The sequence below is a fragment of the Sebastes umbrosus genome, chromosome 13 (genome assembly GCF_015220745.1).
Source record: "Sebastes umbrosus isolate fSebUmb1 chromosome 13, fSebUmb1.pri, whole genome shotgun sequence".
In the NCBI taxonomy this organism is placed as follows: Eukaryota; Metazoa; Chordata; class Actinopteri; order Perciformes; family Sebastidae; genus Sebastes; species Sebastes umbrosus.
The window spans coordinates 5,320,909-5,346,582 of NC_051281.1; the positions used below are offsets into that span (position 1 = coordinate 5,320,909).

The 25,674-nt window shown below is 42.8% G+C and overlaps 1 protein-coding gene across 4 annotated transcripts; it reads left to right on the top strand.

Moving 5' to 3' along the window:
- The first annotated feature begins 1,556 nt into the window (after positions 1 to 1,556).
- On the top strand, positions 1,557 to 25,674 carry tnfsf11 (TNF superfamily member 11). Of its 4 annotated transcripts, XM_037790897.1 has the most exons (7): positions 1,557 to 1,617; positions 3,614 to 3,660; positions 4,021 to 4,118; positions 18,283 to 18,602; positions 20,769 to 20,804; positions 23,853 to 23,979; positions 25,125 to 25,674. In XM_037790897.1, exons 4-7 carry the CDS (start codon positions 18,399 to 18,401, stop codon positions 25,562 to 25,564), a joined length of 807 nt encoding a protein of 268 aa, XP_037646825.1. In that variant the 5' UTR covers positions 1,557 to 1,617; positions 3,614 to 3,660; positions 4,021 to 4,118; positions 18,283 to 18,398; the 3' UTR covers positions 25,565 to 25,674. The 4 variants fall into 4 exon arrangements, with proteins under 4 accessions (XP_037646825.1, XP_037646826.1, XP_037646827.1 ...); XM_037790898.1 differs by lacking the exon at positions 4,021 to 4,118 and having other exon boundaries at positions 1,588 to 1,617; XM_037790899.1 differs by lacking the exons at positions 1,557 to 1,617; positions 3,614 to 3,660; positions 4,021 to 4,118 and adding an exon at positions 18,069 to 18,159.

A 25,674-nucleotide genomic window follows, 5' to 3' on the forward strand; every position in this document is an offset into this window, starting at 1 on the left:
GTTACTGCTTTAACCTCCAGGCTGCCTATAAGTATGGGTCATATAATCTTAAAGGTGTTTGTCCTGTATTATTTGTTTACAAAAATGACTATATCACTAAATCCACTATTTTTAAAAAATAAAATACCACGTTATACCTGCTATTAAAGATAATAGTAGAAAAGAAGACAGTCAAGTATTAACCTGAGAAGTGAGAGAGTGCATATATATCTTGGTTTACATGAAAGGAATGTATTAATGACATGAAGAGAGTGAATCACAGTGTACAAACTCTCTCCCAGTGTGAATGTTTAGTTGTTAAAGTAGGACTTTCCCAGGTTTTTTCCACTGCCCAGCCCCCCCTTTCTATTTTCTTTCTTTACCTACTTTACATTCCTGTGCATCCCAGCTGACCTATAGCTCTACAGTATATCGTTGTGTTTGTGAAAGCTGAATGTGTTCCTGCAAAGACTTCATTTAGAAGCAGATACTGTAAATCTGTTTTGCTACTGTCGTTCCCAGTGTTACTTTCTGACCACAGGAAAAAAAAGAAAAACGAGAGAGCTGTAACCTCACCTCCACTCACTTCTGTATTTTTCCTGCTTCCTTGTAAAACCCTGCCAAATGAAAGATATTTAATAAATTATGTAAGTTATATAACAGTGAGTTCACTACTTGTTCTCCCTAGTGGCATTGCTGAATAGTTTACACATTCGAAGCTTGAAGTCAGACGTGTCTGTTGAAGCTTGGTGTGACAATAAAGCTTTTTCATGTGCTCTTATGTTTTGTCTCCATTTAATGAAAATGTAGTTATGTGTGATATTGTTGCATTACCGATAAAAATCAAGTTTCAAACACGGAAATGAATTTAGTTTGCCTTAAGCCTTTCGCTCAATGAAACAAAATCCATTAGTAGGTCTTTAGATTTCTTTAGTAGATTAGTCATTTTTATGCTTTTTTCATACTGAATGACTTCCAAGAAACGTATGAGCACATCTCTGGTGAATTTAGAGAAGTGGTACATTTAAAGTGGTGATTTCATGGGTTTCTTAAAAGAGAAACTCAGTTTCACAGCCCTGTCGATTAAATCAACTCATCGATTAGTAGATAAACAGAAAATTAATCAGCAATAATCCGATTGATCATTTAATTATTTTACCAATAAAAAAAAGCCAAACATTCCCAGCTTCTAAAAAAATTTGGATTTTCTGGTTTTCTCATTTTGTAAATTGAATATTTTTGTCAAAACAAAAAAATGTAGGAACACTATGGGCTCTGGGAAATTGTGATGAGTATAAAGCTGGTGCCAAAAGACAAAGGACTCAAATGAAAGACTCACTGAGAGATAGTGAACAAAACGTCTTTACTAGAAGGCAAAGGAATCCAAAAACACTAGGCAAGATTTGAGTAAAGGTAACAGAAGGTTGGTCCAAAAACACCAGGAACTTGTGGCTGGACCACTTACTGAAACAGATAAGACAAACTTGCACAGGTAAAGGGGAGCACACAGACTAAATACACAGAGAAAGGAGGATGATAACGAGGTACAGGTGAACACAATCAGGACGGGGCAGACGATCAAACCAGGAGGGAAACACACAAGTGCAGAAAGTGAAGTATCTGAAAGGAGAGACAAAGGTGAGTGAACAAAACAGGAAATAATAACTGGAAACAAGGAAAACTTAGTGGAGAGCGGGTCATGACTATGGGCATTTTTCAGTATATTCCTCAGTGTCAGAAAGTTAAAAGTACATTTACTCAAGTACTGTCTTCACTTACAAAATGGAAGGTACTTGTACTGAAGTGTTTCCATTTCATGCTAGTTTATACTTCAACTCCACCACTACAACTACAAAAGTGAATATTGTACTATAATACAGTGGTTTTCAAAGTGGGGTTCAGGGACCCCCAGGGGTCTTTGGGGGGCTTCCAGGGGGTCTAAAAGAGGAATCATTTATTTTCGCTATAATTCCATCCATAAGTAACACAATGTCAGAATGTGTGACTATTTTGGTTTCATACACTTTCTGTAATAAAACACTTAAAAGAAAAAATCAGATGGGGGATGAAGAGCTCATTCTAAGCTAACGAAAACACGATTCTTTGTTTCAGATGAAATGAAAACATAGCTATGAATATTATATTCCATTTCTGCTAATAGATCCACCGAAATGTTACACAATGGTCCTTCAAGAAAAGGATCCAAGTACTTATTCACCACTAATATCCTCACACTTCACTGGTGTTGATAAACATTAAAACCAAAACATGATCCGGTTTAGTCAGACATAACAGTCATTACTTTACAACCGCTGGTTATCTCATTCTACTGAATCAGAAACGACACCACATGAAAGTCAGACTTTACTGTCAGTGAAGTACGTTAAACACTTTGATGACAGTCCCGTCTTTCCTTTCTGCTTGTAAATCCGTGATCATGAAGAACACTTCCTCAGGGTGGCTTTCCCAGTGATAACAGCCTGCTGTTAACTGCACTGATTCCTCCACACCTATTACAAGGCTGTCACTTTACTAGCCAAGGCTGCTCCACCTCTTTACTGTTACTTGTGCTGCAGGTGCCAACAGAAACAGAAGGGATGTTGTATCTACTAAAGCCCGTCTCAATAACAGTGTTACACCTCTTGGTCATGCCTGGATACCGCCGCACAAAACAGCCATTGTTGCCGTGTGATTAGACCGTACCACACATGCACAAATATATAATTAGGTAATGTTCACTAGAATGGCCAGCACCTGTCAGCATGGATGAATGGAGGTGTCTGTCTGACATTGAGGGAGAGAAAAGAAGAAAGAATATCTAATTGCAGGCTGTGTAGTGATACAGGAGGTTAGGAATGTGTCTGACAAGCACATCTCTGATCTTTTGAGTGGCGGGAAGCCGGCTGACAGACAACAAGAGGCCATACAAGGAAATGGTTAGCTCAGCTTGTGGGTGACCCGACGGAGTGAAGTCATTTCCAGCAGCCTTCAAATTAGGGGAGATGTGGGGGTGTGTGGAGATCTAAAGCTCTGCAAATTGCTGTCCCCTCTTGGTGAGAAAGAAGAGTGGGCTTATTGGCATTTCCTGCTTCCTGAGCAACACAACAAAACTTTATCCCGTACCGAGTCACAGATTCTCACCCCAAAGAGCCCAGGAAGACATGAACTATGTTGTGTTTGATATCACTTATAAAACCACATTTGTTTAATGTCAGGGTTCATGACGTACTTTTACATATTACATTCTTTTATTTGGCTAATTAATTCATATTTTCATGGCTGGATCAGTTCTATCAGGGTGTCAGTGTGTCCGCACCCACGGACGCAGCACGCAACAGAGCCCGGCAGAGAAGAAGTAAAAATAAGTGGGGAAAGTCCCATTACTAACTGATGTGGGTACGAACCGAAAAACATCCCAGTATGCACATTCTCACTGTTTATTGAACAAAATAAACTAAAAGTTACAGGTGTGTTTGGTGTATTGGTTGATATGGCTACAAAGAGCAAGAAATCAATGTTTCCCTCTCTTCATCTGTGCTACAGATGTAGAAGTTTTAAAAGCTGTGAAGAGGAAATAATCCTAACTCAAGGTCCACTTACTAGATTTTCTTCTTCTGGTTGTCTTAATCAACAGATGGAGTTTGCCCAGTTGCCACGGCGATGGATCCGTTAACATGCAAGGTCAGTAGCTGTAATTACGATTGTCCACATTGGTGTAAAAGTTAAGCGTCAGAGTTTATTCTTGACAAAACAATCCCAACTAAAGGCCCACTCACTAGCTTTTTTCCAGAGCTTTCAGCCGTATCACACAAGAAAAATAACTTGTGTTAATTGTAATGATAGACAGCATCAAGGTCGTTTTTATAGTTTGAGGCCCTGTAAACCTAACCATTCATTTTTCTAATAGTTTAAAGATAGGGTTGGTAATGTAGGCTTTTATATGTTATATTTGTTGAATTTCTCTTCACAACCCAACAGCAATCAATAAATCAAATGCTCTGACAAAAAAAAAAGAAAATCCGGTATCTGTGACTATTGCAGTAAGTGATTAGATGGTCTACCTACCTGCCTGCGTGCACTCTGTCCGTCCACTCATTGCACGTCGCCTGAGTCTTCCACAAGCTGCTAGCTTGACAGCTGTGAGTACTAACAACAGCCATGTTTGTTGTTTACGTTCATAATGATAATTTGGGGGGAGTGGCTTTGAGGGAGGCTTGAAGAGATGGACCGTCAGTGTTGCCGACTTGATGAATTTCTCTCTAGATTAGTGACTTTTGGAGCTAGAGCTGCGAGCCACTTTCATTGGAAAAGAGTTGGCAACACTGGGCTGGGTTTTTCGGTTGGATACTTTAAAGATCTAGCGTACTCTTGCTGGTTTCTCCAATGTTGCCGACCTTAGCTTTAAAGAGGACCTGTTATGCTTCTGTGATTTTTCCCTTTCCTTTAGTGTTATATCGTTTTTTTGTACATGTAAAAGTTACAAAGCCCAAAGTCCACACCAAAGGGAGTTACTCTCCCCCACAGAAACACTGCTCCTGACCTGCCTGAAACGCCTTGCTTGAAGTCCTGCCTTTTCTTCGGTAATGTGGTGATGTCACCAAGTGACACATTTGCAGGAGCTCAAACAAAGCGTTTCAAACAGAGGGTGAAAAGAGAAGCTGCAGCAGCACAGCCGATATGAGAAAAGTAACGTGTTTTTTGAACATTAAAGCATGTAAATATGTTCTAGTAGAAACCCAAAATACAAGTATGATCCTGGCAGCTCATGTTATCGCAGTTGGAAAGGGAGGAGTGAGCCGAGGGGTACTCAGTTGGTTGCAATCTGCAACCACACCACTAGATGCCACCAAATCCTACGCACTGTACCTTTAAGGAGCCAAATGACAACATTAAAAAATAAAAACACCAACTCAAATAAAATCAGCGGTGGACATAATATTTTATGGAGATTTCATTAATCTAACAAAACAAAAACCCATATTATACCAATTTAGGATGACAAAGGTACTGACTTTTAAAGTCCGAGGTCCATCAAATCCATTATCAAAGTCATGAAGGCCTCTCCATTGAACACTGTTTCCACTTAGCTTATTTCCTCTTCTTCTCGTGGTAGCAGTAGATACGTTATCAGTACGTGTCCTGGATATTGTGAGAAAGCATTACCGCGGACAAGGTGGTTGAGTGACACACACCAACCAGTACTTAGAGTGCGTCAGTTGATGCTTTAGGTGGCCACAGCGGAGTGAGTGGCCAGGATGATGAAACATGACCACAGAAACCCTAATGGAAGATTGCAGCAGCTTCACAGAAGTGGAGCCACAGGAATGTAAGACACGACCGAGACACAACAGCAGTTTACGAGGAAATAGGAGGCTTTTATTAATCTGCTCTGACAGGCAGATTACCGTGCATGAACACAAACACACACAGTACGACACACAGTACAACTAGGAATGTTTAGCAGCTATTGTGCAGAAAATCATCAGTCAGCAATATAGAGAGACAGACAGGAGCCCAATAGCGTACCATCACTCTAGTCTGTTTCACAGTGTGTCTGACACACACACACACACACACACACACACTCTGACATCAGATAGGCTGGGTCCTGGCTTGGTTGGTGCATCCCCCCGCCGCCTCCCCCCGCCGTGTCGATCTGTGAGTCACTGACATCACTTCCCTCCCAACAGCAACAAACGGCCGGGTTGTTGGGAGAGTCCACTGGATGGAGGGAGAGGAGGGGGGGTGTTTGACTCAAGCCCATGGAATCCATGATATACTGTACTGGGCTTTGTGTTGGGAAGGGGAAAACCAGCTACATCATCTCTACTCGGCCTTTGTTTACTCCGACCTGAAGAACATATCCTTTGTTTTGTGTTCTTCTCTTCCTGACGCGTCTGCTCTTTGTTTCATCACCATGAACTAATAGGTGAGAGCGTTTAATGAGCCGAGGGGCTGAATCACAGAGGTGGGTCTGAGGTCACGCTGGATGACCTACTGTACCGTAGCATGCAGAGCAATGAGGCGCTTCCCAAAAGCTTTTTGACATAAAAGCTAATTCGGAAATTAATTTTCTCCTGGAACTTGTGATATATTTTCAGGCGGAGGTTTGCAGTCCGGTCCAAAAACCTCCCGATCCAACTGTAACCCTGAAGAAGTTTATGGAGCGGAAAATCGAATCGTTCAAAGTTTTTTTTTCACTTAACTTTCCCACTGGATTCATGAGAGAAGGGAGTGTTTAAGTCATTTTACATTTCGCAATTCCACCACCTGCACCTTGTAAGGGAATTAAAGTCTTATACTATAGTTTAGGACTTTGTTTATGCAAAACTTAAGCTACTCATCTCTTTCAGTGCTTCCCGACATGTTTTGTCTGACGTACCCTCACAGCCCTGTTAGATGAGCTCATGATCACCTTCATTGACACCAACCATCTTGGTCCCAAATGTGTTCATTTGAATTGATTTAAGATACACGTTAGTTGTGTTGCAATCATGTTTTACTCAATTGAACCGTCAATGTTTGGTCAAGTTAATATTCTTACTAACACTACTTGGAGTGGCAGATGTTGAAACAATCAACTTTTTATCCTTTTAGCTCTTTCAATAATGTATCCACAACTGTTTATCCATTCATTAAGCCATCTATATTAACCATTTATCTATTACTGTTAGCTGTTTATTAATCCGTTATCTATCTATTTGAACAATTTATCCATTACTTTTAACCAGTGGGCAACTCCTGGGTCTGAAAAGTGAAGCCAATGCTGAAGTGTTGTAAACCTGCATTCTTTCTAACAGCCAGCAGTCTATGAGAAAATGAGCCTACTTCTCACTTGATTTATTACCTCAGTAAACATTGTAAACATGAGTTTATGGTTTCAATTGCTAGTTTCAAGTCTACTTCAATACAGCATGATGTTCATTTAGTAAGTTATGGTCCCATTTAGAGTCAAATAGACCATAAAGCAGGGGATGCTTTAGGGCGTGGCTACCTAGTGATTGACAGGTCGCTACGATCTGGGATTTGTCTCTCTTCTAAAGTGATTTTTTCGACCCCGACAGACTCACCTCTTCTGACGACTTGTGACGTTTAGCCTGCGAAGGTCTGGGGCTCATGGGAAATAACGGACACTAAAAACAGAAATATTGATTAAACAACAATATTGTTTTTCAAAAAAACTGCCGTCCTTATCTAAACATATGCAGCGAGCCTCATGACATACTGTTGAGAAAAGGCTCTGTTCCAAGGCTGGATTATTAGAGTTTTGAATGAGGTTTCCTTACTTATGTAACAGTTTTCATGCACTCTATAAGTGTATATAGTTTCAAATCAGTTAATCTTGCCAGGTACAGTTTACCTGGGGAAGTATGCTTGTTGGGAATCACCGATAAAGAAACATAATACGTATCCTCCTGTGTTGTTTTTGCTGATGTCATGGTAACAGAAGTTTTGGTGGACTTCCTTAATCCTGTTTACTTTATGACTGAGGCCGCGGCTAATGAAAGATCCCACGGAGTCACCGCCGGGGAGCTGGAAACACTTTCAAAACGTGAGATGACATTTCCCTGCTATTGTCTGCTTGTTTCCAGGAGTGACCGCATCATGATGCTGTAACTGTGAGTGTGTATGAAAGCCAAGCAGCAGGCACGGACAATAAGTCAGACGTTTCAACTCCCAGAGCGACCCAAGACCTCGACACAATGAAAACTATCAGCGTGGGAGCGACGGGACGGAGACAGTGGTGAAACGGAGAAGGGGGAATAGATAGAGATAAGAGTATATGCCGGTGGGGAACGGCTGAATCATGTTGAATTTATGTGTTGGAAGGGAGCAGAAAGAGGAGTGTGGGCGGAGGGGAAATATCAGAGTCAAGAGGGGCTGCTGGTGTTTCCCAAACTGACGGCTCTGTTTTGACTCTTTGGTGATTAAGAACAGCAGATGGAGCTTGGTGTGGACCTGGAAACATGGTCAATAGTATTAGGTATTATCTGTGAACATGAGTAGTCAGCCGGTCTGACTCACAGAAACAACAAGCATCCATCAGCGTGGTGCACCCTGCACCCCATCGCTCCCACCCCGGACAGAGAGAAACCAGCAGGCGTCCGCTGTTTCACTCAAGAGGGGTTGCTTCATCCGCTGTTGTGTCTCTGCTCATCTTCCGTCTGCTCCCACCCACTCTTCTATTGACTCAGGTGCGTGCGTAAGTTTGGGTTTAACAGACAGCACACGAATGAGGAAACATCTTGACAAATCATGTTTCTCGATGACCTCAGGGCGCTTCCTCCACACTCACGCCCACCTTGGCGATGACAGTGCGGTCTGTGTCTTCAGGCCGGGCCTGCGCCACTTTGATGTGACCGCGGAGAGGAAGCAGAGGTCAAGTCTGGGAGATCCTGACACGGCTAACTGAATAAGAGACATCTCCTGCTGATGTCATGGTCGGTCCTGCCCTGGTGTTTTTCCTTTTCCTCCTTCTCCTCCTCTTCCCAGCCCGGTTCGATGGCAGTCAAACTGGCAATGGATTTCCTGTTGTAGGGAATGAATGCTTCATAAGAGAGATGCGGTTTCGATATGAACGGAGCACGAGAGGTCGTCCAAGACGTCGAATTTACACAGCATGCTTCGCTGATCTGCTCACGTGCACCTCGCTGGCCAAAACCACACCCTGCTCTTTCAGGCTTTTAGAGTGTGTTAGACCCAATTCCAGGTCACCATAACCATTAACAGAGTGTGGGATTCTTGTAGCTACTTTGCTGTGTCCCTGGAAACTCTTAGAGTGAAATGTAAGGTTTAAATTGTTTGGACAGAGAACACTGTCTGCGATGTGATGTAAGATGGAGAGATGAGAGCAAGAAGGGAAGCGAGGGAGCAAAGAGGAAGCAGCAGCAGAGGTTGAGAGGATGTAGGAGCACCGGGGGAGTGCTGACAGGCCCGAGTGTTTAACTTTTGCCGAGTGCGTCGGGCTCCAAGTGGGGGAGCGACGTGTGTTCACACGCGTTTTAAACAAGGAAAGCTTGGCTCCCACTGACTGAGCAAAAGTCCATCATTCTTATGCAGCTGTGTGTGCCCACATGGCCCACAGAGGCTTTATCGGCATATTTTTAGCCACAGTGGCAGCATGGGTCTAGGGATGGTGATGTCGGTCCGTCACTTTGGTCCAGACTGAGACAGCTCGACAACTATTGGGTTGGATTTCCATGACATTTGGTAAACATAATCATGGTTCCCAAGCCTAATGACTTTGGTGTTCCCCTGACTGTTCTGCTAGCGCCACCAGGAGGGTTTCTGTGAAATTTCTCCACAGCTATTGACATGAAGTTTCAACACATTCTCATCCAAACTCATCACATACTGACACTTTTTCAGACCCATCGACGTCACTTTTTGGTTGCAGGAAACATGATTAATGTTGTGAATTAAACAAAAACACTTGCTGAGGTTTAGGCAACAAAACCACTTAGTTAGGTTTAGAAAAAAACATCATGTCTGGGCTTAAAACTGCTATGTTTTTGCAGTGAAAACGTGACTTGATGTGAAAACAAGGACAGGAATGATCAGCTGATTGTACGGGACATGAACAACGGTCTCCTGGATGAAAGCCACCTCCCCACATCCTTGCTCTCACTGCCAGAGGGGGGAGACACTCCAGCTTTAAATTTATTTTATGTGAATCATTTAAAAAACTCTTTTTTTTCTTGTGTAAATGGATTTTAAACAGCTTAAGGGTTTGAATCTATTTGTTTTTTTTTTAGTTCTTTTCACATTATTTCCTTGAAACAGCCTCATTATATTAAAGGGACAGTGTGTAGGATTTAGTGGCATCTAGTGATGTGGTTGCAAATTGCAACCGACTGAGTACCCCTCCACTCACTCCTCCTTTTCCAAGACTGCGGTAACGTGAGTCGCCAAGTGCAGAGGCCATCTTTACCATAATAACACTGCTTTAGGAGCAACGGAAGTCAGACGGCGGCTGGCGGTACCACGGTTTGGCACTCAGACACACACTCATGGCGGAAACATGGCGGAGCAACTTGGCGGACTTCGTGAAGAGGACCTCCTCCCTGTGTAGATACGAAGGGCACATTCTAAACTAAAGAAAACATTCTTAGTTTCAGGTAATTTTACACTAATGAAAATAATAAATATGAATATTATATTACATTTCTGCTAATAGATCCCCCAAAATGCTACACACAGTTCCTTTTAATTCTTTCATATAATTCAACTTCCTCAGGATTCTCAGGAGTCTGCCTTTGCGTCTACTTCGGGGCTACAGCTCTGAGGGCGTCCTCCTCCTCTCTCGGCAGGCGTGGTCATGTGACCCCTCCCACAGCCCCGTTCCCACGTGCCGCCGCTCCAGAGGAAACCCAAGCAGCAGCATTAATAACCATAACAGCCCGCTAATTGCTTAAATATAAATACGAATTGCAGTGAATGCAACTCTGGTGGTGTCACTTGTCATTTAACTGCATTTCCCTCCACACAGTCCAGAAGCGGCTGCTTTGATAGCCTGCTCAGTGTTCAGCCTGACTCTCCCACACTCTCCAACCCACACACATCAGCTGAAATGAGATCTGCCTAATGGTCTGGAATATCCCTGTTTGGGCTGATCATCACCCCAATTTTCTTCTCAAATGCGTAGTTTTGATAAAACCGCAGGCTGGTGTGATGTGACAGGAGAGGTGGAGGTGGAGGAGGAGGAAGAGGAGGGGTGTAAACATTGGGGTTGCTATGGAGGCGGCGGTGTAAGAAGTTTCAAGCGAGGAGCAAGGAAAGGCAGTGTATATGTGTGTGTGTGCGTATGTGTGTGTGTTTTATGGCAGACTTTGAGTGACCTTCTTACCGCAGAGGATGTGGGAGTGAGGAGAGGGAGACAATTCTCTGCTCTTCATGCCGCGAGTCTTAAAAAACAGCCTTTCAATCAGATAAAAGAGAGAAATAATAAACAGTGGAAAAATCCGGGCTTGTTCTACCTTCGGTGTACGATGTCCTTCTCACACGCGAGGAATCCTGTTATCGTTTCAAAGTGCTCACTCAATCAAATGCTATTCCAGCAGCTGTGCCCAGCATCCGTGCCATCGCGTAGTTATGCCAGGCAGCAGCTCGACCATTTCCTCATATTTGGCTTCTCAAATTTATGCATCTCTACGCTTCTGGTTTCAAAAACAGGCTGAATCCAGTGGAATCATGCTGGTTTGCTTTGAAGCTGAAATAGCCATGGGCAGAACCAGACTGACCGGATCCTGTGTGCTCACCGTGACTCCGCAGTCTTGTCCGTGAACCCCGAACCTTCACCCTTGACCCAGATACCTCAGACGGCGTAAACTGCTGACGTCAGAGTTCGTGTTGCCAGTGTGAGGTTGCAGAGTTTAGGGTGAGAGCGAGGGTATGGTTGACTAGGAATGCTCTTAAAAACCAGAGATAATCAAATGCTCATAACAATGCAAGCGTTGACCAGAGTGGCAATGGTACACCCTGTCTCAAGTTTTATCTTTGCATCTATTTCTCTCTCTCTCTTCCACTTTACCCATCTTCAACCTTTCTCTCTCATTCATCTCTTCTTCCTCTCTCTACAGCTTCAGGGCTTTTGGCTGTCTGTCATTATCCCAAAGAGCATCAGGTTCCAGTCCCTGGCAGGCTGAACATAGCAAAACACAGGGGCATGGAGACCGTCCAAACACTCTCTTTTTTTCTCTCTCAAATCCATGCACGTACACGCACGCTCCAGAGTCAACATGAATAAAAGTGTGATACAACCCAAACAAACACACGTTAACCTGAACATCGGCCTCCGCTCTTCCCTGCCGCAGCACCGGGCTCCTTACTCTTTGAGGAAATTGCTGAGGGCACAGGAAAGCCACAGCTAAACACAGTTTCTCATGGTGTATTAACGGCCCCCTGACCGAGAGACGAGCACTCCGTAGTACCACATCCAGAGCCGGTGCCAAGACCGCGCCACGGCCAGCCAAGTGCAGGAGGTCGCTGGAGCCGAGTTCAAAAGGTCTCCCGGGAACGATACGTTCCGAAACATCGTCGGGGAGAAACTTCTGGCGGAGCTCAGACTCCGGTCCTTGTGCTGCATTTCAGAAGCAAAACATCAACAGAGGCAGTCCTATACAAGCGTGGTAAAAACGAGAGTAATAGTAAGGGGGGGAATGTGGTTGTACAACATAACCGAAATCATGTGTGTGGTTTTATGAAGTTAGAATGCCCATAATGACGGAGTATTAAACGATTGTAGCGCCATGAGGTTTGATGGTTTTAGGAGAGGGGGGGTGGAGTGGGGGGCACATATAAAAAGCCAGCTTTCTCCCATGAACTCCTCTGGCACCCAGAAATCGCTTGGATTTCGCAAACTCACCCAACCTACTACAACCACCCCTCCTTTCCATTGTCACTGCTTCTGCCTAAAATAACTCCCGCTCCTAAAGGAGGCTCGTTTTTCTGCTGGGTTTTCAAATACTACACTGTTGTTCTGCTGGCAGTGGGAAAACGGGAGAGGTTAGGGAGGTCACTCTCTGGGCTGACAGGAGCCACTGCCGTGTTTAGATGCTGCAACGGCCACGATGTGTGACCGCTGGACCGTCTGTGGACGCTCGGCCTTAAACGAGGCGGTGCCATGTGACAATACCTTATTGTGGAGAATGGACGTGTAAGCGGATTATAATAGAAGATGTGAAGGAATTAATAGCATCATGTTGTTGTTTTCTTTACTATTTTTATTTATGTAGCTGAAGCTGTGACACAGAGCTCAAGTTAGAGTGACTTTGCTTGCCGTACAAGCACACAGGAATACTTGCACAGTTCATTTAAAGCCGCATTCATCGATATATTTATATTGATATGGATCAAATGATTGCATGTAATGTGAAAGCGTTCAACTCATTGTTTCGGTTCACGCTCTTCAGCCTTGTTTGCTTGTGAGCAGGCTGCTGTTTTCAGTGGAGAACGTTCATATAAATAATCCACGCTACCTGTTTCACACGGTTCCCAGTCTTTACGCTAAGCTAAGCTAACTGGCTGCTGGCTGTAGCTTAATGCTGCATTTCCACTGCATGATACGGCACGGCACGGTCCGTTAGCAAAAGATTGTACCTAGTACTTTTTTTGGTACCACCTCGGTCGAGGTTCCAAGCGAGCTGAGCCGATACTAGAAGGTGGAGTTCAAACTGCAGACCTCTGACTGGTCAGGATTCAACAAGTGACCATCACATTCTCATCCCATCTCGTTACATACTGACGCTTTGTCAGACCCCTTGGCGTCACCTTACGCTAGCAGTAAACACGTGCTTAATGTTGTGAATTAAACAAAAACACTTGCTTAAGTTTAGGAAAAAAATACATGGTTGGCCTTAAAACTACTATGTTTGTACAGTGAAAATGAAACTGAACGTTGTGAACATGGGACACGAACGAACAGCTGATTGTAACGTGAAAGTGAAACGTAACGCATGGGACACGAACAGCAGTCTCCTGAATGAAAGCCTTGTGTTTGTTGGACCCATCTACCTCCCTTCCCGCCCGTCCTGTGTGTCTCTTTCACTCTTTTAACTACGTTAGCACATACTTTACCCAGAGCATTTACTGTTGCTTTGGACGGGTTTACATTATAGTTAATGGAAAGTTCGGTGCATCTCCTACCATCGCTAAAGGGTGCCTTATGCGGCAATATTGAATACCGAGGGTCGTGACAAGGCGTCGGTATTTGACGCCCCGGGAATGAGAACGGGTTGGAGTGTCGCACTGAAGATGTGGAAAACGAAATAGAGAAACGTATCTGGTACCAAAAGTGAGTTGAGTCGAGTTGAGTCGAGTCAAGGCGAACCATGCCGTGGAAATGAGGCATAAAGAGTGGTATCAATCTTGTCATCTAACTCCTGGCAAGAAAGCCAGTTAGCGTATTTCTCAAAATGTAGAACAAATCTTTTAAAGAAAGAAAAAAAACTAAAAAGAAATGTCAGTGTACAAAAAGGGAGATAAAAATAACATTAAAGAACAAAAAAATGCAATTGCATACAGGGGAACTGGCAGGTATTCGGTTAGCCATTTTGGTGCCCTAGTCGTAATTGCTTTGTGGTGCCCCCCCAAACATTAAAAAAATAAAATAAATGAATAAATAAAAACAACAAATATTTGTATTTGTAAGAAAAAAGAACTGTTCAATTAGTCGCACACAACGTTTTGTCCACACAGGGAACGTCAGGAGCGCATGGCAGCTGCCTCACTGAACGGCTGCGTGATTCACGCATTGGGTGCTCACACCAGCTGCGTTTCTGCTACTGCTGCCAGCCCTTTCTTTCAAGTTTGCCTTTCATAATGGCCATTTCATTTCATTATAAATGTAATTTATATTTATTTTAGACAGAGAAAGGTTACGAAATGTGTGGTAATTTGTAAATAATAATAATCCACCATTAAAACCCCATACTATATTCATTCATGGAGCCCTGCAAGTCACTGCATGTTCTACAACATTGTCCTGCGACCTCGAATCTCTAGAAGAGACGCAGCCGAGCCGCGCGTGAGAGGGGCAGTGTGGCTGCTCGAACCTGTCATCATTAAGATTATTATGATGATGATCATAATTGGGGTGCCCTCTCTGGCATTTGGTGCCCTTCGCACAGCGCGTGATGCGTGTGGTGGTAGCGGCGGCCCTGGGAACTGGTGTGTGGGTGTAATCCAGGTAGTTCTCAGTAAAAGAACACATTCACTGTTGTAACTTTTCATGGAAAAAAGAACAATGATTAATTGACGTCATCAAACAAATAGCATAGAGAACTTTTTTAAAACACTGAAACTTGTCATCATGATTAAAGGAAGTTTTTGTTTATTGTTCAACATCACTATGTAGGTAGATCAGACGTTAGACTGACGTAAGAGGCAGCTCATGAAAGAAGACTTCACTGATGGTGAGAAGAAATGGCATCTGTTGACGTAGGAAGGACTGTAAGGGATATCTGTGGTCAGACACACACTGACTCACAATGACAGGTTGAGGTTCTGTATCAGTTTCTTCACTTGCTGTAATAGTGGAAATCCAGGTTTGTTGTCATCTGTGTTGAGTTAAACTTAGTAATTATATGAGTTGTCTTTGCTGTGAAGCATTTGCTATTTCATGGACTTCTTAGGTAAAAATTGCAATTTTACTTTTAATTGAGATAAAAACATTTTTACTACGAACGACAAAGACAAGGAAATACAGAAGGAGAGTGATTTGAATCTCCTCTGTAACAGTAGCCGATCAAAGAGAAAGGTGATTTCCACTTTGGAGAGCATCACTGATGTGCAAAGATACTGACTGGTAGGATGGGTTCATATTGACGATGTTAGATTGGCTGTGTCATGGTGACGGTGCATAAAAAACAAGTGGTGTTCATGGAGCAAACCTAAATAATGTTGCATTTATACTTTGAATTGAGTCGTTTTCAGCAGTTAATTATGTCTTATCTTATTGTCCTCTATATATGTCTATATCTTATTACAGGCTATTATATTTAAGAAAGGTTAAAGGATAGATTATTTGTCTTAAAACAATAGTGAGGTGCATATATGTATAGAGAGGAGTGAGCGGAGGGGTACTCAGCTGGTTGCAATCTGCAACCACACCACTGGATGCCGCCAAATCCTCCACACTGCATCTTTAAAATTTAATGTATAGAGAGTGGTATTTCTCTATATGTCGAACTAGTATAGTCCTTCAAAATGCACAACAAAAAGTCAGCATGTGGTCATGACTGCACCTGCTGTGTATGCATGGCCTATAAAGCCCATTGAGACATTATAAGTAAAATCGATGTCCACAAGTAAACACAACTTTACTTGTTGGTTTTCAGCTTTGTCTTTGCAACAACCAGCAGTAGATCGCGTGAGGAAGGTGGCCCAGATCCAGATGAGCCTTAAAACGAAACAAATACGCTTTAAAGAATTTAATCTATTTAAAAATTTACAAGAAGTGAGGGGAGGAGAGGACTGATAAACTCCCTTGAATGCCTGCCAGGGACTTTTTGCTAATTCCAGTTTAGAGAAAATTACAATCGGATGTGAAAAAATGCATGAATAACTCTTTCCAGGTACTTAGCAGATATGAGGGGGATTAACCGCCTCCTTGTCTGGACTGACACAGCTGTCAAAAAACACCCCATGCTTCCTGCATTGACATGACAACAATAAACATTGATGGATTAAGTAGGCTAATACAGTAATTAGTAAGTTTGCGCTTTCATTCATCAGAACTCCGGTTTTGTGTGATGTAACTAATAGTTGAACAGGACACAAAGTATCATTGACTGGAGCTCTGCCACACCAGAACATGATGAGTAATGACTCTCAGTGAGTCTGAGTGTTAAACAAAAGGAACCAAACTATGATAATTATGAGACAAACTGTCAGTGTAAACAAATCTATCTAGTTCTATTAGATAATATTGAGATGCATGCATTTATGTTATTAAAACTTTCTTTATTGCTTTTTCAGCATTTAAACATACAATAACATTTATAAAAAATATACAAATATAAGTAAATAAGTTTAAAAAAAAAAATACCCCCCCAACCACCCCTCAAAAGATGGCAGTCTATCATGCCACAATATTACACATTAATTCATCCACTGAGCATAAATGATTATGTGATGTACAAGGATGGGACCTCCAAATATCAGTTGTCATGACGATCATCTATACCTATCACACCCCAGGTATTTCTGAAAACATGTAAACTATTATTCTGTATGTAAACTACATTACCTCTGTGGATAAGCTGCTCAAAAGAAGCTATCGAGCCAGCTCTTCTCTCCATTCTTTGAAGAGATGCATGCATTTACCCGCCGCTTTATGTCTCTAACTTATTCTCAAAAATGTGTTTTGTTTATTGGATGTTTTACCTTCTTTGTGCAGTTTGACAACAAAAGATGCGTTCACATTCATCTGCTGAAGTTGGGAAGATTCTCTGTGCTCACTTTAAATCTGAGTTTAAGATAGAAGCCAATCATGGTCCCAATGTGCAACTTACACAAGTTTCAGTGAAGTAGGAGACGTCTAGATGTGTCTAGACTTTTTCGTGAGAAAACCATTTCAGAAATTATTATTCTCAGTTGTTTATGAAAATAAAAGTTTCCAATTCATGAATTAAAGGTACAGAGTGCAGGATTTAGCGGCATCTAGTGGTGCGAGTACCCCTCCATTCACTCCTACCTTTCCAAGACTGCGGTAACGTGGGCCGCCAGCAGACAACAGAAGTCAGATGGCGGCTGGCGATACCACGCTTTTGCACCCTGCAGCTCACAAGCTAAGTTGGAGAACTACGATGTCCTTCACGTAACGTAAAAAGCTTGAAAGGCTCTCTCTAGAGCCAGAGTTTGGTTTGTCCGTTCTGTCCGAATCATGGCAGAGCAACATCCGTGAAGAGGACCCGCTCCCTGTGTAGGTATAAAAGGGCTCTAACAAAAACACAACGACTCTTAGTTTCAGGGGATTATACACATAGTTATTAATATTGTATTCCATTTCTGGTAATAGATACCCCGAAATGTTGCACACTGTTCCTTTAAAACTTTGGTTTCAAATTAATACACAAAAATATATATATATGTACAGTATATATATATACAGCCTTTAAACACAAAAAAAGATTATTTGCAAACACTAAATGTTGCAACTAAATACATAGAAACTAAAATAATATATATATATATATATATATATATATATATTATTTTAGTAATATAATATTTAGTATATATATATATTATTTAGTATATATAATATATATATATATATATATATTATTTTAGTACACAAAAAAGTACACAAAAAATATTATTTAGGTCCAATTTAACAACAAAAAACATACTAAAATAATATATATATATATATTATATAAATATATATATATATATATATTATTTTAGTTTCTATGTATTTAGTTGCAACATTTAGTGTTTTTTGTTGTTAAATTGGACCTAAATAATCTTTTTTTTACAATGTTTATAAGCTGTAAACTGATGACTGATGTACATTAAGTTGATATCAGTCACATAATGTATTCCTCCCTGCTGTGTTGTGCTGCTGATCTCAGCCTCAGTGTGTCACTGGGGGGTGTGGACCAGAAGAGGTGGATCACGTGTTCAGCTGCTGTGGAGCCATAAAGGCTCGCTTTACCTGTCGGTGGCTCAGCTCAGGTCGGTCCGGTTGCCAGTCTCCTTTCAGTCTCCTTTCAGTCTTGTTTCTGTAGAGGAGGATCTCTCTGATTGGCTGCAGAGGAGCCGCTCTCTCTCTCTCTCCTCTCTCTCTCTCTCTCTCAGCCCACCCACCTCTCAGCTGACTATAGAGGACTCTTGCAGACTCTCTCTCCTTCGTTGCACTGAGTCTTAGGACCTGGCCCTGGAGCTGAACGACACACACACTCACACACCACACCATGGCAGCTACGCACAGCGAGTACCGAGGCTACCTGCGGAACACCGTGGACCTGGAGGCGGCCGGCCAGCACCGCTTCCACCCGGTGCAGAGCTCCGAGCCCACGTACCGGCCGCTCCTCTTCGGGACCCTCGCTGTTATGGGATTGCTCCAGGTGGCTTCCAGCGTGGCCATCTTATTACACCTGACTGGTTACCTGCAAGAGGTAGGCTCCAAACCGAGACCCTGTGTGGTCTAAGGTTTCTTATTCCTATGCGTAATGACGCACTTTACGCACAGCCCTGTAGGTTTACTCGAGCTTTGGTTTATGCATGTAAATATTTATCTAAGAAACACTGTCAACACTTCTTCCAAGTCCTTTTGCGCAATCTTTTATAGTGCCATAAAGCTCCAGATAAGTTCCAGTTGTCGGTGTGTGCTCTTAGAAGTAAAGGAAATGTGCACAAGTGAAAAAACAGAAAAGAGAAAAAAGCCTCAACATGGAGCCACTTCTGCACTTTTTGTGCGCCAACAGTTGGTGCACTTTCTTTTTGGCGTCTCTTTGAAGAGACAGGCAGACAGTTAAAACACCCCACTGCTGTAAAAACACCAAGACTTTTAGAGATAACATCTCTTAAAGGCACTGATGACATTGTTTTCCAACGGATTAGTTATTTCTGCAGGCAGCTCCACTCCAAAAGCATCATGAATCTGTTTTTTTTGTAATGATAACATCTCAGTCTGTCTCAGCAAGATGGCATGGTTGCAAATTTTTGGAACAGTAATGCAAAACAGCACTTTACTGTGGACATAAATGCACTTTTCTCTGCTGTTAAACACGACTGCAAATTGGGTGTATGACTGCAAATTGTATGAAATTGTGTCTGAAAAGTTTACTTATTTTATTCTTCTATTCTTATTTTTAGATATGTTAATTTTAATACTTATTTATTCTATCCTTTTTAATGCAATGGAGCTGGGAGAAACAATATTTCGTTTCCTTCTGTGTATGCAAATACTCAGTGAAATGACAGTAAAGTGAATCTTGAATCTTGAATCTTGAAAATACAGATGTTTTCACTTGAGGCTGCATGCTTCTTTTCTTGTGCATGTTTCGGAGGGGGTGGGGGGGGGTTTGTTTGTAATTTATACATGTCGTAAGCTATAAACTGTGGAGCATAAGCAGAGCTGTTTCTCAAGGAGATCTGGCAAAGCTCAGGGAAGATACCATCAAATCTTGAGACATTTGTTCCATCATGGCTCATTGCTTTCTGTCAGGTCGCCTTTGCCATCCTGTATAGGATGCGTGTCTGTGAACTTAATAACATTTATGCTCTGCCGCAGTTGTTTTTGTAACTTTACGGCGGGTTTGGAGTTGAATAATTGTCTTGTTTCGACAAGCCAAGAGAGCAGACCGCATCCCGGCTCTGTTAGGATGCTGAAAGTTCACCTGGGGAGCATCTCTCTCTCTTTCTCTGCTGGCCTCTGTCTCTTTCCCACTGTTTGTGTTCAGTTTCTCTGGCTTGTCTTTGCATAAACACATAGCAGTGTGGTAGTAGCTAGTTATGTACTGGATGTCAGCCAGAGGGAAAAACTAAATACAAGGGAGGCAGGCAAAGAAGTAAAAAAAAAAAAAGCCCCATAAGTGGAGACACAATGTAGCTGTTACCGTATTTGTGTAATAACATGTGGGATTTATCCGATTATGTGATGAGAGGGATGCGGCTCCAGATGTTTTGGGAGTGATAGAAGCGTTCCTCGAATACCCAGCAGCATGAGATGCCCTCTTGTTGGTCAGAGTTAGAGCTGTGATTTGGATCAGCCTTTTTTCCAAATGCAGCTGCATCTGGTAGCACTTTACAGCGTGAGTCAGTAGTTGACTGGCACCAGACCATCATCTGCCCCCCAACACCTGTACAGCTTCCTGGAGATGGTGGAGGAGAGCAGGAATCGGCACAGCGCCGCGTCTATGTAGGAATGTGCTGATGGGTTTAAAAACGCTGCTCTCTCTCTTATTCCAACACAAGGGGCTGAAGTGTTTTTATTGTTGTTTATATGCATCTGGCTGTGTGCATGCACGGAAGCCCTGTGGCCATTTTATTTTTTATGTATTAGATGTTAAATAATTCAGACAACAGCCTTGCAAAAAAGCGCTCAGTTTCCAAAATCGCTTTCGCCTGCTGCGGTGGAATGCAGAGTGACATGTGGAAAATAAGTTAACCTCCCACACACATACAAAACCTGAATTGCTGCTTGTCTTTCCGTAAGTTTTGTATGATATCCCTCCCACCCACACCTGTCAGGGAACAGATAATGCTGATTGGAGTTGGCATAACTATTGGTATCATGTTTTTACACCGACCTCTCTAACCTCCTGTGTTTCTGTCTCCAGGTAGATCTGTCTACAGCCCCACACCGGCCGATAGAGGTGAGTCTGACCTCTGGTTAACCTCAGCACAACACACCCTCCGACCGGAGCACAGTCCACTCACATAGATTGCATTATAACAAGTTTCCTTCCTGCTACGACACCACACACACACACCTGAGGTCTTTGGTATTAAGAGCAAGACTCCTGCTGTGTAAAAACATGTTGTTATCAATCATTAAACATCAGGACTGATCGCCATTATTCCTACTTAAAACATGTCACTGAAAGGAAACTGTGGTGAAACAGGCAAACGTAACGCCTCAGAGGCCGACAGTAGTCTGCTTTAACAATGTTTTGAAGCTCACCAGGTATTTCCTGCTGTCACTGTCAAGGGGGAAGTACAGTACGTGCAATAATGTGGTTTTTAAAAGAGAAGAGCTGCAAAAAATGAATAAGAATCGTCTGCAATTTTTGCAGAGAGAAGTCGTGATTTTTTTCCCATGGGTGTGTTTTCACAGTGCATACCATGGCTTCTGTAAAGCCCAGGTGGTGGTCGCACAGGGCTGCGGCGAGGTCAGACCACAGAAGGAACAACACCTTTTCTGCCTTTTGATATAGACTCATTTAATAGCTTTGTTGCTAGATGAGCCTCATCGCTTACTGACACTGTGCACAGAAAGCATTTAACTGCATCGGCTATTAGTGAGTCACCCGTCGGCGTCAGCGGTTGCAGAGTATTTCTACAATGATCGGCAGTAGCATGAGGGAGTTATAGTTTGGAATTCTTAATTGTTGATGTCATGTCATTTTTTTCTAATCCCTTTTTTGGAAGTCGCCGCCCATTTTTTGGCACCGGTTTTGACGAGCAAATGCAACAAACCAACTGAACCAGGAAGTAAAACAACAAAGGATAAAATGACTGGTTTGCTTTACTAGTGTTTGGTTTCCCATAATGCTTTAATTTCCTTTTGAGAGTATGTATTTGTGTTTGCCCTGAATATCCCTGGTGGAGCATTTACACAAACCACCCAGCCTGTGTTGGACTGAGGAACTCATTGTGTCGTTGGCCGTCGGCTCTTTCCCATGGAGCGCAGGGAGACGTGCTGGGAGCTTTATGAGGTGTCGGGGTGACAGGTCCACTTGGCCCACACTGTGTTGTGTTAGGGTTGGCCCTGAGACCGCCGGTGTTCTCCGCTGACAGTTCAGGGGATTTGCTAGATAGCAGGCCTCTGTGGGCAGCTGTCAGATCACTCTTTTGATGTGAGACAGGATGTGCAGGCTTGGCTTACACCGGACCGTGGCTGTGTGGTCAGCGCAATCTCGGGAGCGGCGAGAACGCATGAATCATCAGACACCGTGATCTGAGTGTTTAGAGTCTGTGGAGATCTGTGCAACCGTGCACAAAGGAGATCTGACTGATGCAGTCTGAAATCCAAAGAGACCATCTGCTTTGGTGGCCAAGCTTTGAGTGAGAGGACTTTTGTTCTGGTGAAGCGTCTCCGAAACCACTCATCAACATAATGGAGATGTTGAATGATTTATGTGGTGCGTACAGCAGTTAAAGGGCTGAACTTTGAGGCCTGCATGCACTGTGGTAATCTAGGAACAAGCATGTCAAATCAAGACGTATACAGATGTATATTTCAAGGCAGACATTTCTCCGTCGTGAAGCAACTCCGTCTGGTGCAGTGCGGTTGTCACCGTTGCCGCGCTTTAATTCTAGATCACACTGCTGATCGGGAAGCTGCCAAGCTGCAGCTACTTTGTTTAAATAATCTCTCCTCTCTGGTCATAGAGGTATGACGCGGTCTCGCCACAAATCAAGATAGATCCCACAGTGTAGGGCCAATTGGGAGCGCGTTCACAATTACTTTGTAGCCTTGGCAAGGCGTTGTTTACTCCCCGTCTCATTCCAAGACGCTGCGCCATAAACATGTTTGTGCAGAAAATTTGTTTTTGGAGGACAGACAGTGCTAATCTTAGTTTGTAGAGCTGTGCTGCAAATTTGTCTGGGATGTGAATAAATACTTGACAGTAATATTAGCAACAGCACAGGTGCAGTGTTACAAAACCATGTAAATGGTGTTGGTGGGGAGTTTATTGTAGCTGTGTTTGGGCTCAGAGGCGCTGTGTGTGGTTTATAAATTGGTATGTTTCTGTCTAAATCAACACTTTCCATTTCCCCGTCGTTGGCTCTTATTTAGGTGTTGGCTCGGAGTTAGGGTGAGATCATATTGCAGGATACCTGAGATTATTGGATCAGAGGAAATTACTCTGAAACCATAAATCACCTTCAGGATATTCTTTCACTGACAGTTGGCTGACATTCGTAATTTACCGCATTTATTTGTCATCTGTTGCACATAATGCACAATTGAAAAAGATGTCGTACTAATTTCAAGTCACTGACAAAGTGGTAGAACTTTTAAAGGGATCATAAGATGGTAGGTAGAGGCAGAACAACAAAAACACTCCCGCCTGATATTTTAATCTCATGCCAGATGTGTAAGAGAGTTGGCAGCTCCGATGCAGTAACTGTTTACTTGCTTGGAAACCATGTTTTCCTTGAGTGTATACGCTCCGTCTTGCCTGAGGAGGACAGCCCAGCTCAGACTGTGTGGATGGCGGCGTCATCGGCCTTGAATAGAATCAGCTGAACACAGTCCAGATACTATTTGTGCCAAATCCGTGAGAAGTGCAAACTATCTGAAAGGTTACACTCACCAGGAGGCCTCCCTTTCACCGCCTCCGGCCCCAAAGACAACCACGTTAGCAGGATGGATAATAGACACAGACATGCAGTCCATGTATGCTCATCCATGTACTGACACAGACACAGTTCCACACAAACAGACTGTTATTCAAAGAGACAGCTGAACAAAGCTGTGGTAAAATATGTCAAAACCGTATTGTTGCTTTAAGAAAATTTCGTATGTGGGCACAGTGAGGGTTAAATGTTTCTTTACTGATGTGGGTATAAGTTTCAAATTGGGCAACTTCTCAGAGCAGGATAAGACACACATAAAAATATATATATATATATATACAAGTGATGTTTTTTGATGTTTGATGTGTGTTAAATTTGTTTTTTCCTGTTTTCTACAGGAAGTCCAGACGGAGCCGGTTCTGAACGCACTGAGAGACACAAGGAAAAACAGACGGTGCAAAACTCCAAAAGAGAGCCTGCCATCAGCTCATCTACCGATCGAAGTACGCCAGGAGTACTCTAAGAGTGAGTCCAGTTGAATTAAAGTCCATTTACTGTTGCATTAGAAATATTTTCCTGTCAATTTAGCCATATCTGATTTAAAGAGGACCTATTATGCTTAATTTTAGGTGCATACTTGTATTTAGGATTTCTACTAGAACATATTTACATGTTTTAATGTTCAAAAAATGCTTTACTTTTCTCATACCGGCTGTGCTGCAGCACCTCTATTCACCCTCAGTCTGAAACACTCTGTTTGAGCTCCTGCCCCCCTTCCCAAAAAGCCCAGTCTGCTCTGATTGGTCAGCTGGCTCTCTGTTGTGATTAGTCAACTGAACCAAACTCTTTGGACTCCGCTCCCGCTCTGCTGCTTTGTTTAAGGGCGTGCCAAACTAGCCGTTATGTAAATGTGTTACTTGGTGACATCACCACGTTACGGAAGAAAAGGCGGGACTTCAATCAAGCTGTTTTAGGCAGTTCAGGAGCAGTGTTTCTCCCTTTGGTGTGGACTTTGGGCTTTGTAACTTTGCAGACTTTTCACATGCACAAAAAACTATATAACACACTAAAGGAAAGGGAAAAAGCACAAAAGCATAAATGGTCCTCTTTAACTTCTCTCCCAAGTTCAGGGATGGTTATAACATAAGTGTTTGCTCCCCTCCCTCCGTAAGCAGTCTTTCTCTTTCACTTTTTATTCTACATCACCAGCTTTGATCGTAGCATATTTATGCAGATGCGTTTACGTTGCAGTCAGTACAGACTACATGGCGTACAAATGACATGCCAAAAGCAAGAACGGCGTGCCTATTGCGTGCTTTTGCCTTGCGAAATATCATGTCATGAATACTAACTCTGAAAAACACATTCCTCCATGTTCACAAAAGATTATCAGTTAAGTTTAATGCATTTGACCTCCTCAAACTATAGTTTTTGGAAGTTATGCGACAGCTTGTGTGATGCTACATGTAGCAACCCGATTTAGTGAAATCACTAGTTTGATACCAGCATAACTTGCTGGTATCAAACTAGTGATTTTACTAAATCGGGTTGAGAACTTTTAAAGGATTTAACAAAAAAAAAAAAGTTTTTTGTTTGGTTTATGATCAATCAAAAAATGAATAGATCAACTAAACCTTCTGTTGTTTTCTGCTGCTCTTGTTGCCGTGTAGAGGGTGAGAAGAAGGCCGTCACCATTGACTGGGACGAGATGCACGGATACCGCCACAAAATGGGCTACCAGAAGGGGAAACTGCTGGTGATGGAGTCGGGTTTCTACTATATTTACGCCAAGACCTGCTTCCGCTACTACAGGCTGGGACCAGAGGATAGCACTCAGGCCGGGGCATCGCCGGTGGATATTAGCAACACCCAGCTCATCCAGTACATCTACCACGAGAGCATCAAACAGAACAGCAAGTCCCTTTTGCTGATGAAGACGGGCAGCACCATGCGCTGGAACGACACCAGCTACAACATGTACTGCGCCCAGCAGGGCCGAGGGGTCCGGCTGGACGTGGGAGACGCCTTGTACGTCAATGTGTCCAACGCGTGGATGCTGGACCCGGTGGGAGAAGGGACGTATTTTGGGGCGATAAAGTTGGGTAACTGAAAATGAAACACGTGGGGAGCGGACATGCTACTGAACATTTGATATGCCAAAGAACCACTGTTAGTGATTTTATAATGTTATAATTTGTTGAAAAAGTTTTTTTTATTGTT